General features: G+C 58.0%; 1 protein-coding gene across 2 annotated transcripts; it reads right to left on the reverse strand.

Annotated features, from left to right (window-relative positions):
- Positions 1-116: 116 nt before the first annotated feature.
- Positions 117-13,543, reverse strand: TIE1 (tyrosine kinase with immunoglobulin like and EGF like domains 1). Of its 2 annotated transcripts, none has more exons than XM_064665482.1 (23): positions 12,683-13,543; positions 11,918-12,205; positions 8,581-8,691; positions 8,344-8,499; positions 8,114-8,245; positions 7,719-7,859; positions 7,377-7,505; positions 6,846-6,991; positions 6,545-6,689; positions 6,127-6,285; positions 5,797-5,934; positions 5,399-5,689; positions 4,032-4,322; positions 3,189-3,502; positions 2,877-3,087; positions 2,616-2,726; positions 2,323-2,513; positions 2,083-2,196; positions 1,860-1,930; positions 1,580-1,620; positions 1,364-1,460; positions 1,013-1,112; positions 117-761 (listed from the first exon to the last, which is right to left on the reverse strand). In XM_064665482.1, the coding sequence occupies exons 1-23, from the start codon at positions 12,726-12,728 to the stop codon at positions 690-692; spliced, it is 3,495 nt and encodes a 1,164-aa protein (XP_064521552.1). In that variant the 5' UTR covers positions 12,729-13,543; the 3' UTR covers positions 117-689. The 2 variants fall into 2 exon arrangements, with proteins under 2 accessions (XP_064521552.1, XP_064521553.1); XM_064665483.1 differs by having other exon boundaries at positions 3,309-3,502; positions 12,683-13,536.
- Between the last annotated feature and the right edge of the window lie 1,458 nt (positions 13,544-15,001).

Raw genomic sequence — 15,001 nt, forward strand, 5'->3', positions numbered from 1 at the left:
AGGTTTCTGAGGAGTGCCCACCACAGCAGAAGACCACTGGGCCCCGCATCCTGTTCCACAGTGCTGTCAGCAGGGTAGAGCTGGGTGTCTCCCCCCCACTCCTCTGGACTCAGGTGCCTGTTGCACGATGTTTATTGTCCATAAGGCAGAGCTGACACCTCCAAAGGGTCACTGCAGAGCTGGAGGCTGTGCACAGCCAAAGTCATCCCCTTGCACCTGCCAGGGTGGCCCCATCCCACACCATCAGGGATGCTCACAGCCCTGCTGGCACCACTTCAGGCCCAGAGCACACTGAGAGTTGCAGGGCAGGCAGATGCTGGGTTGCTGCTTCCCCCTCTTGCCCCAAAGCTTGAGCATTTGTGTCCATGGGCTCAGGCTCCTGAGAGCCCCTCTCCTGGCCAATGTGCTGCAAGCACCGTGCTGCTGTTTGTCCTTGGGGGCCATCCCAGCATGACCCCAGCAGCATGGGGCTGCGTTGGTGGCTGATGCCATGGCAGTGTGGCCAGCACACGCTGCGTGGGCAGCCAGGGAGGGGATGGCAGAGTCCTGCTGCAAGGAGGGCACTCTTGGAAGGGGCACCAGCATTTGGCCACTTGGTCCTGGATGGGGATGAGCAGCCCATTGTCTCCACAGCACTGTCCCTGCAGGCTGGTGCCAGCATCACCCCTCTGCACAGTGCCAGTGCAGCCTCACGCCTCCTCGGCAGTGGCATCGATCCCCGCATAGGTGAAGTTCTCAAACAGGGCCATGTTCACGTAGGCCTGTGGGGGAACACCAGTTAGGAGCCATTTGTGACTCTGCCCCCATCTACCTCCCATCCCCACTGGCACACTCACAGGCACTGTGCCCTGGGGTGGAGGCAAGAGGTCTCCCCACACCCAAAAAGTGATACTGGGGTTACACATGGTGAGTGTCACACAGGTTCTGCCGCTGGCTGTCCCCTCCTCAAGCCCAAGGGGTGCTCCAGCATGTGGACAAGCCCAGCACAGGATGGGCATCTGCCACCACTCACCTTCCTGGCCTCCAGCATGCGGATGAGCTGCATGGAGATCTGGGCAAAGGGTGGGCGCTCGTAGGGGCGGTCGCGCCAGCACTGCCGCATCAGCTCGTACCTGGGGGCAGAGAGTTGTGGGCGGCTCAGTGTGCCCACGGGGAGAGGGGAAAGAAAAGCTCTTTGTGGGAGATGGGGCGAAGCAGGTGGAAAACTAAAGCCCGGGAAGGGCATTTGGTATGTGAGACCCCAGCTCATCACACAATGCAGAGGGAACCAGGCAGAAGCTACTGCAAGGTGGTGGGAGCCCTGTGGGGCAGTGGGGTCAGGGGGACGTGGGTGCCACCATCAGCTGAGGCTTTGCCCACTTACACCTCGTCGTCGCAGTTACGCGGCTTCTCCATGCGGTAGCCCTGGGGCAGCTTCTCGTAGAGCTCGGCACACGTCATCCCGCAGTACGGTGTCCCCCCTGCAGCCAGAGACACACGGCTGAGGTGGGGACGGTCCCCAGGGGGTCCCCTCCAGGGCTCCAGGAGGACCAGACCTACAGGGACCCGAGTGGAGGCAGGGGACACAGAGAAGTCTTACCCAAGCTGACAATCTCCCAGAGCAGGACGCCGAATGACCACCTGAAAGGGCAGATGAGGCTGTGACAGTGCCCAGTCGAGCCCTGCTGATGGGCACAGGACAAAGCCCAGGGTGGAATGGACAGCCAGGGCTTGGGCTGAGCCAGCAGGAGATGCATCAGCACCACCTCCTGTCCTTGCAGCACCCAGAGCAATAGCATTGCCACACTGACTGTGCCAAGGAGGGCAGGAGGCAGCCCCAGCCATGCCCCAGCCCTGGAGCCCCTGCCTGCAGGACTTACACATCGCTCTTGGTGGTGTACACGCTGTAGTTCAGGGACTCAATGGCCATCCAGCGAACTGGCAAACGGCCCTGGGGAAGCAGAAAGAGACTGTCAGGGGTGGGGGATGCCCTGTGGATGGAGGGCAGTTGGTCCCAGAAGGGTAGGTCCTTCACACTGGTGGTGGGTGTCCTGCCCACTATGTTGGTGCAGACCCCATGGAGATGCTTCACTCCTGCCTCACCATTGTCTTCTTTACGTAGACCTCCTCCCCTCTGGAGAGGCCAAAGTCAGCAATCTTGGAGGCCAGGTTTTCTCCCACCAGGATGTTTCTCGCTGCCAGGTCCCTGTGAATGAACTGAAAGGGGCCAGCAGTCAGCAGGAGCCACATGCTCCCTCCTGCTGGCCCCAGTGACCTCATGCCCCCTTGGGGAGCCCCCGGGTGCAGGGGAAGGATGCTCTGAAGAGCTTGCTGGGGATGTACCTGCTTCTCACTCAGGTACTGCATCCCCTTGGCCACATCTGAAGCAAACTGGAGGAGCTGCTGGGAGGTGAGTGTGGAGGCTGTGCCGTGCTCCTTGGCAAAGGCTGGGTCTGTCTCCAAGACTCGGCTTTTGCGGAGGAAGTCGAGGAGGTTTCCGTAGGGAGCGTACTCAATGGCGATGTACAGGTAGCCTGGGGGGCAGGAGGAGTTGGGCTACTGGGGCTCTCCCCAGAAAAGAGGAATACAGAGGTGGGCAGAGGCTGTGGGGCTGGGGAGAGTGGGATAGCCCTCACCCTTGTTCTCGCAGGCACCCAGCAAGTTGATGATGTTGGGGTGATGGCCCAGTTTGCACAGCACCTCCAGCTCCCCAGCAAAGTCCCGATGGTCATTCTCTGAAGCAAACTCTGGAAGCAAAGAAGGGATGGACACCTCAGGCCTACAAGTGCCCTTCCTCTGCTTCTCTGCAAGTGACTCCTGACTCTACTCAGCACAAATATGGCCCAGGATGCACCTTCATCCCTCAGCCCATCCTGCTCGTCTGCCCTGACACTCACCTTTCAGCATCTTGATGGCTGCATTCATTTTCAGGCCGTCCTTTTTGATCATGGCCCTGATGACCTGCCCAAAGTTGCCCTCTCCGATCATGTCCTCAAACTTGATGTCTTCCCACTCCAGGATGGGGTAGCTGAGGGGCTCAGGCTGTGGCTTGGGCCGGCGTGTCAAGGTCAGGGTCCCCGAGTTGAACTGCAGGATGGTCTCTTCCCCCTGGCAGATGAGAATGGGTGAGGTTAGAGGCACTGGGCACCCCTCTGCCCATGCGGCAGTCCCGGCAGGGCAGGAGTCGTGGGCAAGGGTGGGCTCCGCACCCTCTCTGTGTGGAAGTGAGGTCTGGCTGCATCCGGACTGGAGGCTATGGAGCGTGGCCTGGATTGGGCTGGGACGTGGGGAGCAGGGGACACGGTCCTGGTGGGGCAGGCGGCACTCACCGAGCCAGACTGGTACGTAAAGGTGCGGCGCCGGTGGAAAAAGTTCTTCTTGATTAGGAAAAGCGCCAGGAGAGCAAAGAGGATGGTGAGGCAGGTGACGGACACGGAGCCAACGATGGCCAAGAGCAGCTGCTGGTCTATTCCTGCCTGCTCAGTGCTCTGGCTGCCCAGGCTGGGTGGCACGCTCAGCGCTCCTGCCAAGAGGAGGGATGGAGGGTTGTGGTCCCCGGTCAAGCCCTGCCCAGCCTGCATGAGTGGCCAAGCACCAAAACAGACATCTTCCAACACCCAGGCACACCACGAAGATACCACAACCACATCCTGAGCCCCTGAAGTCACACTGGCACAGGGGTGAGGGTGTAAGCACCCGGGCCCTGCCTCTGAACCACTGATTTCTGCACCTTGAACCAGATTTGGATCCAGCCACCACCTCCTCCCATGCCAGCTCTGCTCTGCTTCTCTAGCCCCTTGCTCCACATCTCCCTCTGGCCATGGCAGAGCCACCCTGTAGGTGCTGTGCTGTCACCATGCCACCCCTGCCCCATCAGGACTAGGAGGAGCAGGTTTTCTGGATGCCCACAAGAGTTTTGGGCTCAGTCTGCTGCTTCAGAGCCACTCTGAGAGGTCACCACAAGCACCTCAGTCATTCTTTGCTGTGCCAGATTCTGAGCCCAAGCTGCAGCAGAGCTGTGAGCCCCCTGCCTGCTGGGACACCCCTCTCACCGTCTCCCAGGGTCTTGGCTTTCAGGGGCTGGCTCCATTCCCCTGGGACATGGGAGTTGGCGCGGACACGAAACTGGTAGCTGGTGCTGGCATTGAGGCCCCCAATGACCTTGGTGGTTTCGGCGCCGCTGTCAGTGTCGATCCACTGGGGTTCACTGGTGCCCCCCACCTGCTGCAGCTCCACGATGTACTTGGTGATGCCCCCATTGGGGTACTCAGGGACCTGCCAGGAGAGCCTGACAGCAGTGTCAGACACGGACTCTGCCAAGAGCAACCGCGGGGCAGAGGGCCCTGGGACAAGGAGAGCAGAGCGTCAGTCCCTGTGACGCCTAACTTTTGCTGAACACCTGCTCCTGCTCCTACAAGTCCCAGGACAGGTCTCTTGGTGCTTCAGGGGCTGCTGTGAGGACTAGACCCTGTGGATGGCATTGGCAACCAAAGCTGGGCCAAGTTTGAGGGGCCTCCAGGGACCCTTAGCCCCTGCTTGGATGAGATGGAGCTGCTCTCCATGTACAACAGTGGAGCAGGATTGTACTTCCAAATGCTCCTGGCTTCAGAGACTGTCAAGCTAGATGCCTCTGTATTGACTAGCCCTTGTGATGTTTTTTTCTTCAGCCCTCTCTCATACACTGTCTTCCCACCACCTCCTCTGAGTCTTCTCCTGCCTGTTCACAATCCTAACCCCAAATCCCCAAATCATACAAAGTTCTTACAAACAGGGAGCAGAAGAAACCTCATATCCCTCAAGCCTGATGCCTACTAGTCCTCTCAACATGTCCCAGCCAGTGCCAAGTCTCACCAAAGGCCTCATGCATGCCTTCTCCCTTGGTCACCAGAGAGCTTGGTCAGGCTGATGCTCCCCCTTCCCAGAGTCTCCCACCTATGTGGGGGGCTGTGTGCAGGTGTGTGTGTGCCCACAGGTGGGAGTGCAGGGCTCCCCAGGCCCTAGTGACCATCCAGCAAAATTACCTGGCAGCAGGGTTAAAGTGAACCAAAGGGAAATATTTTTTTCATGCCAAGTATAATTATATCAAGGAACTTGTGTTGCTACAGGGTGTTGTAAAAGCTGCAAGTATGGACAGGTCCATCAGTATTTGGGCAAGGGTGCAGAGGACAGATCTGTTTGTGAGCATCACTTGTGATGGCCTGAATGTCATGTTCAGCTTAGGATGTTTCTGAGCTGCTTGGTGCTGGAGGCTGCAGGGTCTAGCAAGGAAAGGAGGACCCATTTTTCCCAAGCAGCTGTTCATGTTCTATCAGAGATGGAACACAGGAGCAGCCAGACCTGAGAATGATTGCTGTTACAATTATAACTGATTTACCATTGTAATTCCCTGTAATAATTCCCTGCGTTCCACTGGACCCACCTTTGCTGTTGATCATGACCTTATAGGGGTCGGAGGGTGGCCCCAGGCTGGTGCAGTGGTACACCAGCACCTCCAGCCCATACTCCTTGTTGAACTCCAGGTCCCCGATGCGGGCAGAGAGCACAGAGATGGACGTGATGTTCTTCTCAGAGACCAGCCGCCTTGCAGAGTCGAAGAGGTGGACTATGAAGCCATGTGCTGGCTCGTGGTTACTTGGCAACTTCCAGTTGACATGAAGCGTGTTTTTCTCTTCTATGGACCAGCCTTCAATCACAGGCTTGACTGTGGGCTCTGCAGACAAAAACGCAAAACCTCATGGCACATCAGCTCTTGGGCTGCAGACTCTGTGCTGTGCAAGAGTTAGGGTCAGGGTCAGGGTCAAGGAGATGGAGGCTTACCAAGGCACTCAGTCACCATGATGGCTTCAGGTCCCTTGCTGCCCTCCCCACCAGCCCCTGGACGGCTCAGCTGCACCTTGACAATGTAGGCAGTCACTGGCCGGAGGTTCATGAGGGTGATGTTCTCGCTGTTGTCGACTGTCGGCCAACAGGACACATCAAAAACATGCCCATGACCCACAATCTGCCCTACAACCGGGCATTCCATTCAGCATCACTACAGGGGGCCTGGTATGGAGACCTCTTCCCACCCCAGACCTCCACTGGCTGGGGCAGCCATCGCCTCCTACACAAGTCCTACCTGTGCCCCCCAGCCCTGCAGGCACATACCCACAATGGATGACCATGCTGAATTGTCATCCTTGGGCTTGTAGAACAGCTTGATGGAGGTGATGGGTCCGTCACCAGAAAAGTAGTCCACGGGTGACACCACGAGCTGGCGGCTCTGCTTGGCCAGCAGCCGGGGGGGGCTCAGGGGTGCTGGTGGCACTGTGGGGGGAAGGAAGGAATGACACTGGTGTGACTGGGAGCAACGAGGAGCAGAGTGTGAAGACATCTGCCACCTCTGGACTCCCTCCAGCTTTGTCAGGAAAGTCTTTTATAACCACCCAAACCTGTCTGCTGGCACTGCAGCATATGATGGGAAGCACCCAGTCCAGTGCAGGGGGTTTGCTATTGCCACACCATGCTGTCAGCCTCCCCCACCAACCCTGGCTTATCCTGCTTGTTGCCACCACCCTTTTCTCACCTCGGATGTTGACCTTGACTTTGCGGCTGTCCTGGCCCCCAGTTGTGGAGACCCGGCATTCCCAGAGCCCTGTGTCCTCCTTCCTCAGGTGCTGCACCTGGAACTCGCAGGTGATCTGTCCTGGCTCGATGATGGCCTTGATGAGCTGTGGGCACAGAGGGTGCTGTGAGCCCCCCTGCCCAGCCCCCTGGCTCAGCCCCAGGGTCAGCCTGAAGCTGTCCAGCAGCCCCTAGGGGAGACGGGTGCTTTTGGGGGAGCTGGCACCATGGAGATGGTGGTGGGGCAAGAGCACGGGTGGTACCTTGAGCACGGTGCCATCAGCCTTGCGCAGCTCCACGCTGTCACTGGTGGGCAGTGGGTTGCCAGTGGCCACGCAGCTGACAATGGGCTCTGAGCCCAGGTTGAACTCCAGCTCTGAGGCCAGCTGGATGATCTGGGGGAACCGGTCTGGCACAGAGAAATCAGCATTAGGGCTGGGCCTGCCCTTCCCCAGGCACGTCAGGCTATCAGCTGTCCTCAGACCTGGCCACAGCCAGACCCTGGTGCCAAGGGGCCAGGGAGATGGATGCTGTGTCCAGCCCTCATCCCCACCCCACATGCTGGGCTCAGCAACACTGTCAGCACAGCTAATCCTGGGGTGCCAGACCAGATGTTCCCCTTGCAGTGCCCTGGTTTCCATAGGGTTGAGGGCTATTTCTGCAGGCAAGGGGTCCTGCTGAACCAGCTGGTGAGGCCAATAGCCATTGGCCCTCCCAGTCACCACTGAGGAAGGAGCCAGAGCTCGCTTGAGGGTGTGGGACAGACACCCACCACAGCCCCCTGACAGCCTCACCTGACTTCTCGCAGTGCTGCCCATGCCAGCCTGCCGGGCAGACACAGCCACTGAAGCGGTTACAGCTGCCTCCATTTCGGCAGGTGCACTCCAGGGCACAGTCAGGGCCATAGAATCCCGGGGGACAGGCTGTGGGAAGAGGAGAGCTTGCTGCTACCCCTGACCATGGCACAGGACCATAGAGACAGAGACAGCAAACAGCTGGCGCAGGCAGCAGCACTGCTCAGCCCGTGCCGACCCTCAGGCTGGGAGAGGTTTGCACAGGTGCTGCTGGAGAGCAGCCAGACCCTGGAGGAAGCCCAGGCTGGGTGGGAGAGCTGATGGATACCTGCGTTCCCGTACCTTGGTTGCAGCGGGAGCCACTCCAGCCCGAGGCGCAGGAACAGCCGTAGGGGTCCGGCAGGCAGAAGCTCAGCCCCCGGCAGCCCTGGGCTCTCTGGCATGTCTCCTGGCAGTTGCGGCCAAACTGCCCTTCCCGGCAGGCTGGAAAAAGAAGCGTGGTTTGCCCTCACCTGCCATTCACCCATGCACTGCTCGGTGCTGCCTTGGGTGCCCCAAGCCCCATTATCACCACCTCAGGGAGACACAGAACCCATGTGGATGGTCCAGCCCTGCTCCAGAAATAGAGGGCAGTGCAGGTGGAGACACACAGGGGGTGCACAGGGAATTTCTACCCACAGTGCTCGGGTCTGGGGGTGCAGCAGGGCCCCCACATATGCCCTGGGCACAGCACCTACCTCGCTCACAGCGGGTGCCCATGAACCCTGGAGGGCAGATACATTCACCGACATGGTCGTGGCAGATGCCGCCATTCAGGCAGTCAGGACAGTCCTTCTCACAGGATGGTCCCCATTTCTTCGCAGGGCAGGCTGTGGGGAGAGCAGAGTGGGGGACAGGGTGGCACCAGGCCAGAGGGCAGAGTATGGCTGGCTGTCCCCACGCCCCAGGGAGCCAGGGTGCTGCTCACCTCTCACGATGAGGCGGTAGAAGGCACTCCACAGAGGGCTGTCCCCCATGAACGTGGCACTGTAGACACCGTTTTCGCTGACGCTGACGTTGGGGAGTGTCAGGACGACGCGGTCACCCTGCACCTCACCCCGGTCTGTGGTCTGGTAGTAGGTACCTGCAAGGGGACAGAGGGTTATCCATGACCTCCCAAGCTGGGAGCAGCCCCAGCCCTGTGCCTGCTCTCAGGACTACTTGCCATTTCTTTTCCACATAACATCTGTCTCCTTCCTCTTGAGGATCCTGGCAGAGAAGGTGGCTGGCTCGGCAACATTCACAGACTGCGTGGCCTTCACCGGGAAGAGGTGGGCTGCAGAAGAGGAGGAGGAGGAGCACGCTGAGCAGTAGGGAGACACCCCCTGGCACAGGCAAGCACCCACCACATGCTTCTCCTGGGATGTCATGACACATCTCCCGCTCCTGGGTCCGCTCCTGGATCCAGGACCCCATCAAGGCTTTGCAGGAGCAGGGCTTCCTTCCTGGCCCCTCCAGTCCCCGTGGGCAGACACCAAGGAATGGGATGGGGCACTCTGCCCTCTGACCAGCCCACCAGCCCCAGCCCAGCGTGGGATGCTGGTGGCAGCAGTCTGGGGATGTGACATCTGGGACAAGCTTGCATGGTGCACTCTGCCTGCTGCTGGCTGGGGAGGTGTGGAATGCTGCAGGCAGGGACATCATGGGCAGGTGGGGAGAATTCGGTGTGTGGGAAGCTGCACACCAGCCCCCAGGAGTGGCCACCCTGTCACAGCTGTTTCCCTGATTCCCTGAGTGCTGGGGTGTGCAGCAGCACTGAGCTCCTGGAGTATTAATGTGAGTCAGCCAGACCCCAGCTTGAGCATAAACAGGGCTATAAATACCTTAAGGCCTGGGAAACCAAGCCCTGGGCGTGCCAGGACAGACACAAAGGAGGACACAGGCGGCTGCTGGCTTTTGGAGCCTGGCAGTACTCCAGCTTGCACTCACTAGAAGGAGCCACACCAGATTGGAGCTAAAACACATCCAGCTTGTGTCCCACCCCACTGAGGCCAAGGACCAGAGGAAGCAGCACATGCAGCAGGCGCCGGGGAAAGGGCACCGCAGGTCACACTTCTTGGTAACTTCCCAGAATCGCCTCCCCACCTATCCCTCCAATTGGGATCTTTCTTCTGTGGACTTGGCAGTCCCTTGTAAAGGGCACACAGATGTGGCCCCCATTCTCTCTCACTCCAGCTCACTCCTTGGAACAAGACCCAACAGTTCCCCGAGGATCTCCAAACACAGCCCCTTGTGTTTGCCCACACTGATTTACCTGTCACTCCATCACTGCAGCTCTCCCAGAGTGCATCTATCCCCTGTTTCTGTGTCACTCCAGAGCCCATCCATTGTCTCCCCAGGCAGCTCAGGGACAGCAGCCAGCATGGCTGCTTATTCACTTCTTTGTACCCACAGCCAGTGACACAAGTCCCTGCAGAGACCTTCTGCCATGCCAGGGGGAGTTGATGGGAACTCCCTGTGACAAGGACCACTCCTTTTCTTGATCTCCTTTCTTTTAGCCAGTTATTTACCCATGCAAAGACCTCTCCTGCCACCGCCTGGATGCAAAGTTTCTCTCAAAGAACCTTTGAAAAGGAATTTTCCCAGTTTTCTCCAGGAACCCAAGCACACAGTGTCAACTGGGTCTTCCATAGCATCCTCACTGCTGCCATCCCAGAGACTCTCCCACTGCAAACTCAGCTGCCTTTTTCTCAGGGGCCACAAATTCTGCTCCTTATTACAGTTTCTGCTAATTTGGTGGGTTCCAATCTGGGTTTACAGGCCTGTAACTCCCTACCCAGAAGCTTTTAGGAAAGGCTGGTGTCCCACAGGCAGTGGCACAGTCTTGCTCACTGCATGCCTGACAATGTTGTGCTGCTCTGTTCCGCTATTTATCGCCTGTCTCCTGCTATCAACACTGGCATTTCAGACAGATCACCCAACAAGTTTCCCCAGCTTCTGTATTGTGCATAGATGCAAAACTAAAAGAAGTTTGGTTTTCTGTAATTGTTTTTCTGAGTGTCTTTCTGCTCCACATATTGTAACAAATAGTTTACTGCCAGATATAAACATTTCTGCAATTACTCCTCAGGATCTCTTTGGTCTGCTTTACTTTGTTTTCATAGCAAAGCTTCCAAAATTTATCTTACTTCTTATGTTTTTGTCCATGCATGACCTTTCAGGAGGTGCCAACTTTTCTCTAACAGCATTCTCCACCCACTGTTTCAAAGCCCTGGCCTGCCTGGTTGTGCTCTCTGGCTAAACAGGGGAGATGACACATGCCAAGCCCCCACAGTGGGTTCTGTATCCAGCCCTCCTGCCTCCTGCAAACTTGTAATTTTTTTGCTTGCTATTTCCTTTGTTTTTTATCTCCTCCTCCTCTAAACAGACCAATGGCAACTTCTTTGGAACTTGTAAAAGAGACACCTTTTTGGCACTTGTAACTCCCACAGGGGCTTGAACCCGGGCGCCAACCAGCTCCTCCACAGCACCATTTTGGCCTGGCTATCTCACCCCAGGAGTGGGGGGCTGGCTGGGAGCACCCCTTCATGGGAAAATACTGTCACATCGATGGAGACCCAGAGCCAGCACCTCTACCTATGATTTAATCTGGGGGTGCAGAGCCCCCCCCGTGCTCCTCACCCCCCACTGCTGGCCATGCCTCCCACACTGTCTTTGTTTGCCTCTGCTTCACTTCCTCAGCACCTCTGTGTCTCTTTGGTTGCTCAGACCAGCCTGCTGAAGCTGTGTTTTAACACAGGGAAACTTTTATCCTCTCTTATTCTCAGCAAAAGGTCAACTGTTTTAGCTAAACCTACGAAAAAAGAGCTAAAAATAATCCAGAGGCAAACACCTATCACAGAAAATCTCAGTCCTAATAATTTTGCAAAGTCCAAGCACAGAAGGAGCGGAGGTTGGAGGGGCAGTGTGGGAAAGTGCTGCCCCAGGTGGTATCTCTGCTACTAGCCAGGCCAGGGAGGCCCTTTTGAGTTATATGGCCCAAAATTGGAGTGGGAGATGAGCCCAGCACTGCTCTTGCCTACAGTGCACCCTGGCAATGCCTCTCAGCAAGGCCCACTGCTGGAGCAGTGACATGCTGCAGCTGGATGGTGTTTGTCAAGCTCCTGTGAGGCTGCTGAAGATATGCCCTGGCATTACCTCCTCCCTGTGAGCCTGCAGTGGAGACATGGGCTGGCACAGCTCCGAAGGGCTGCCCCCTGCTTTGGTTAATGATTTCCAGACCCCACAACCTCCTCCAAGGGCGCTCAGCTTCCTTTTGGACCTTGCCCTGCTCCTAGGCATCATTATGAATACAGACGGCTCCTCCATAGGGCTTGCTCACTCTCCTCCAGCTGAACATTGCTCCCATCTCCACCCCGCCCATGCCAGTGGACCTCAAACCTCACCACTGTCCCCCCACCACACCAGCTGGCGCTGGGATTGCAAAGCTCCCACGTGCAGGGAGCTCCCACGTGCGCCCAGCTGGCAGGCAGGGCGTGCCCGCTGCCCCCCCGGCCGCTCACCATTGTGGCTGTTGTGCACATAGACCACCTGTGCCTGCTCGGTCGGGGTGCGTCCCAGGCAGTAAAGGATCCCCACCAGGTCGGCCATGGAGAAGCCCCTGGCCTGTACGTGGTTGCTGCGGTTGCGGTAGTTTTGGAAGCCCGTTTTGGGGTGCGTCATCACGATCTTGTTCTCCCGCTCGATCTGCAGGTAGCTCACGTCGCGCTCCCCCATGACACAGGAGAGGAAGAAGTCGGAGTGGGACAGGCTCTGCACGTTGGCGATCAGGGTGATGTCCAGGATGGCCCCTGGGGTGGGGGAGTACGAGGGCACGTCACAGCTGGACAAGGGCACGGCCATCCCAGCCCTGCCTCGGGACCAGTTTCTGTCACCCAGATGTCACCCCTTTTCCAGGACATTTTTGCCCCCCCCAGCCCAGGAGGCACAGCCAGGGCACAGCAAGGTGCGTTGCAGACCCATTGGGATGACACAGTGGGAATTTCCACTCTCCTTTTGGAGATCCCGACTGGCTCAGCTCCCCACCATGAGCCAAGCTTGCATCAGAATGGGGGTCTCGGGGTGCCTGTCCTCCCATGCTGGGGAGAGGCAGGCAAGAGAGGGCACCGCTGGCTTCTGAGATATCTCAGTGGCTGATCACAAAGGGATATTTCTTCCCTCCAAACCCTGCTCTGATGGCGCCACTGAGCTCCCACAGCTCCCTCATCCCACCAAGCCTTCCTGGGGCCGGGGCTGCTCGCTGGGGCAGAGGGAAAGGCGCGATTTACCTGCCAGGCATGGGAGGAGAAGCAGAAGATAAACCTGGAGTCCCATGTCCTTGGAGTGTGTTCTGAATCTGGCAGAGGTCAGAAAATCCCCAGCATGTCCCAGCCACGGCGGTCAGAGCTGGAGGCTGTGGCTGCCTAGGGGCTCCAAGTAAGCGGCACGTCAGGACCCCTGCCCCCTGCCCGTGTCCCACATCTTGCTTCCACGCTGCTGCTTGACCTCCAGGGCAGCCGGGACCACCTTCTCTGGTGCATAGCCTGGGCACAGAGAGGAAGACGCCTCTGTTCCTGCTTGCTCAGTGGCCAGCCACCCACTCCTCCAGGGCTAGGGCTGTGTGCTCGGTGTTCCCCGGGCCATGCTGAACCCCCAGCCCGGGCAGGAGGTGCCTCACGCCCCAGCCCGGCCGGGCGGCAGCATCCCCATCCCCTCGGTGCAGCCCCGTGGCTGATGGCTGTGGGAAGGGCTCTCTGGAGCAGGGAAAGGAAAGGGGCCAAGGGGCCGTGGCTGGTGGCGGCGGCGGAGCCAAATCCTGTTTCCCATGCGGCGTTTCCTGCTCTCCACCCATTGTTTGGAGACGGCCCTGACTCCAGGAGCCGGCGGGAGCTGCCCTGCACGGTTGTCCCCCGGGGAGCGGCGTGCGGCGGAGCTGAGGCCGCGCACACCTCACAGGCCTCGGCCTCCCGCCGACACGGGCCCGGTGCCGAGGCGCGGCCACACCTGGGCTCCGTGTGCCGGGCTGGACTCACTCCTGCAGTGGTCCATCATGGGAACACCGCCCAGGCTGAAAGGGGCTGTGTGGGAGCACAGGCAAGGCAACAAAAAGCTGGCCAGCCTACACCGCAGGGTGGCCACTGCCCGGGCAGAAAACCCTCCGTGTTGCTGTAAACATGTCTGGGAGGAAGTGGAAAGCGGTGGAAAACCTGGCTTTCCCTGAGTGCTTTCCCATGCACAGCACGGCATGACCCCGCTGCCCCCACAGCCCCAGAGGGTCTCAGTCCCTTCCAGTGAGGCTGTGCCAGCTACCGGTGGGGTCTGGGCTTGTTGCCTGGCAAACAAAAAGCACTCCCTGGGAAATCACCGTAAGCTTCACCCACCAAACCTGGTGCTGCTTCACAAATCGAACTGTTCCCATACAAAAACCAGGGCTGCCAGGGAGCGAACCTCATGTTTTGGTGTAGCATGAGCCCATGCTGTATCCGGCCAAAAATCTAAAGCACACATGGAGAGGAAAGGGAAATCCATTCATCGCTTCCGACTATTTACAGAGTGCTCTGGGGCCACGCAGTGCCCATGGCATGCTGAGGGAGGGATAGCAGTGGGCAGGGACTCCCCCAGTGCAGCCACCCCACAGCAGAAGGAATGGAGAGGATCCGACAAAGATGGACACCAGTTGCAGCTGCCCCCATTTGCCTGGAAAACAAAGCATGGTGCTTTGTCATGGGCTATGCATGGGCAAGGGATTGTTTTTAGGAGACCCCCTGGGCACTTGAGGCACAACCACAATGTAAAGGCAGAGTACAAGGCCATCCCACTGCAGGATGTGCAGAGGGTGGGCAGCTGGGGGTGGTCCCTCTTGCTGTCGGTGTCTTCCTGGGGAACCGCACACGCCCATTTTCCTGATCAACTCCAAGCTCATTTGCAAGTGCATTGGGACTCATGTGCACACTCAGTAAAGAGGACAGATACAGGAATAGATAGGTAAATGGTTTCTTCCCCTTGTTTACTGGATGTAGAGGCCAGTCATGCTCAGAAACATAAGCACCATCGTGCCCCTGTGTGTTTACACGTGCTGTGCCTGGGGAAGCAGCTCGTTCTGTGCTTGCCTGGTAGCTGTGAGGGAATGCATAACACAGAGCCTGAGTTACGATTCACCCTGTGAAATGTTCTCTGGCATGAGGATCTATTTGAGGATGGGATCTATTTGGGAAAGAACATACGCACTTTATGGGAAGGCTTTGAGACCACAGGCTCTGCAGTGTGCTCCTCCAGGGAGCACAGTGTGGCCTCTGTGACTGCCCGAGGGGAGCCAGTGCAGTGCTTTGCCTTTTTGGGGAATGGGAGCCATTTGGGGTCACTCTCTGCACCAGGCGATGCCCAGGGGATCTCAAGGATTTATTGAGGGATCTGACTCAAGCTGATTTGTCCACTTGCATTTTTTTTTCTAGGAGCACCTGGATAAGAGCTGTGCTGTCTAACTGTGCAGATCCCTTGGGTTGGAGGTAGGCTGAGAAAACTCTCTGGGGAGTTTTGTGGAGGTGCTCAACCAGGACCCTACAGCTCCAGTTTAAGCTTATAAATCTCCAGAGGAGGAACCAGATAGG

Source organism: Pseudopipra pipra, chromosome 9 (genome assembly GCF_036250125.1).
Source record: "Pseudopipra pipra isolate bDixPip1 chromosome 9, bDixPip1.hap1, whole genome shotgun sequence".
NCBI lineage: Eukaryota > Metazoa > Chordata > Aves > Passeriformes > Pipridae > Pseudopipra > Pseudopipra pipra.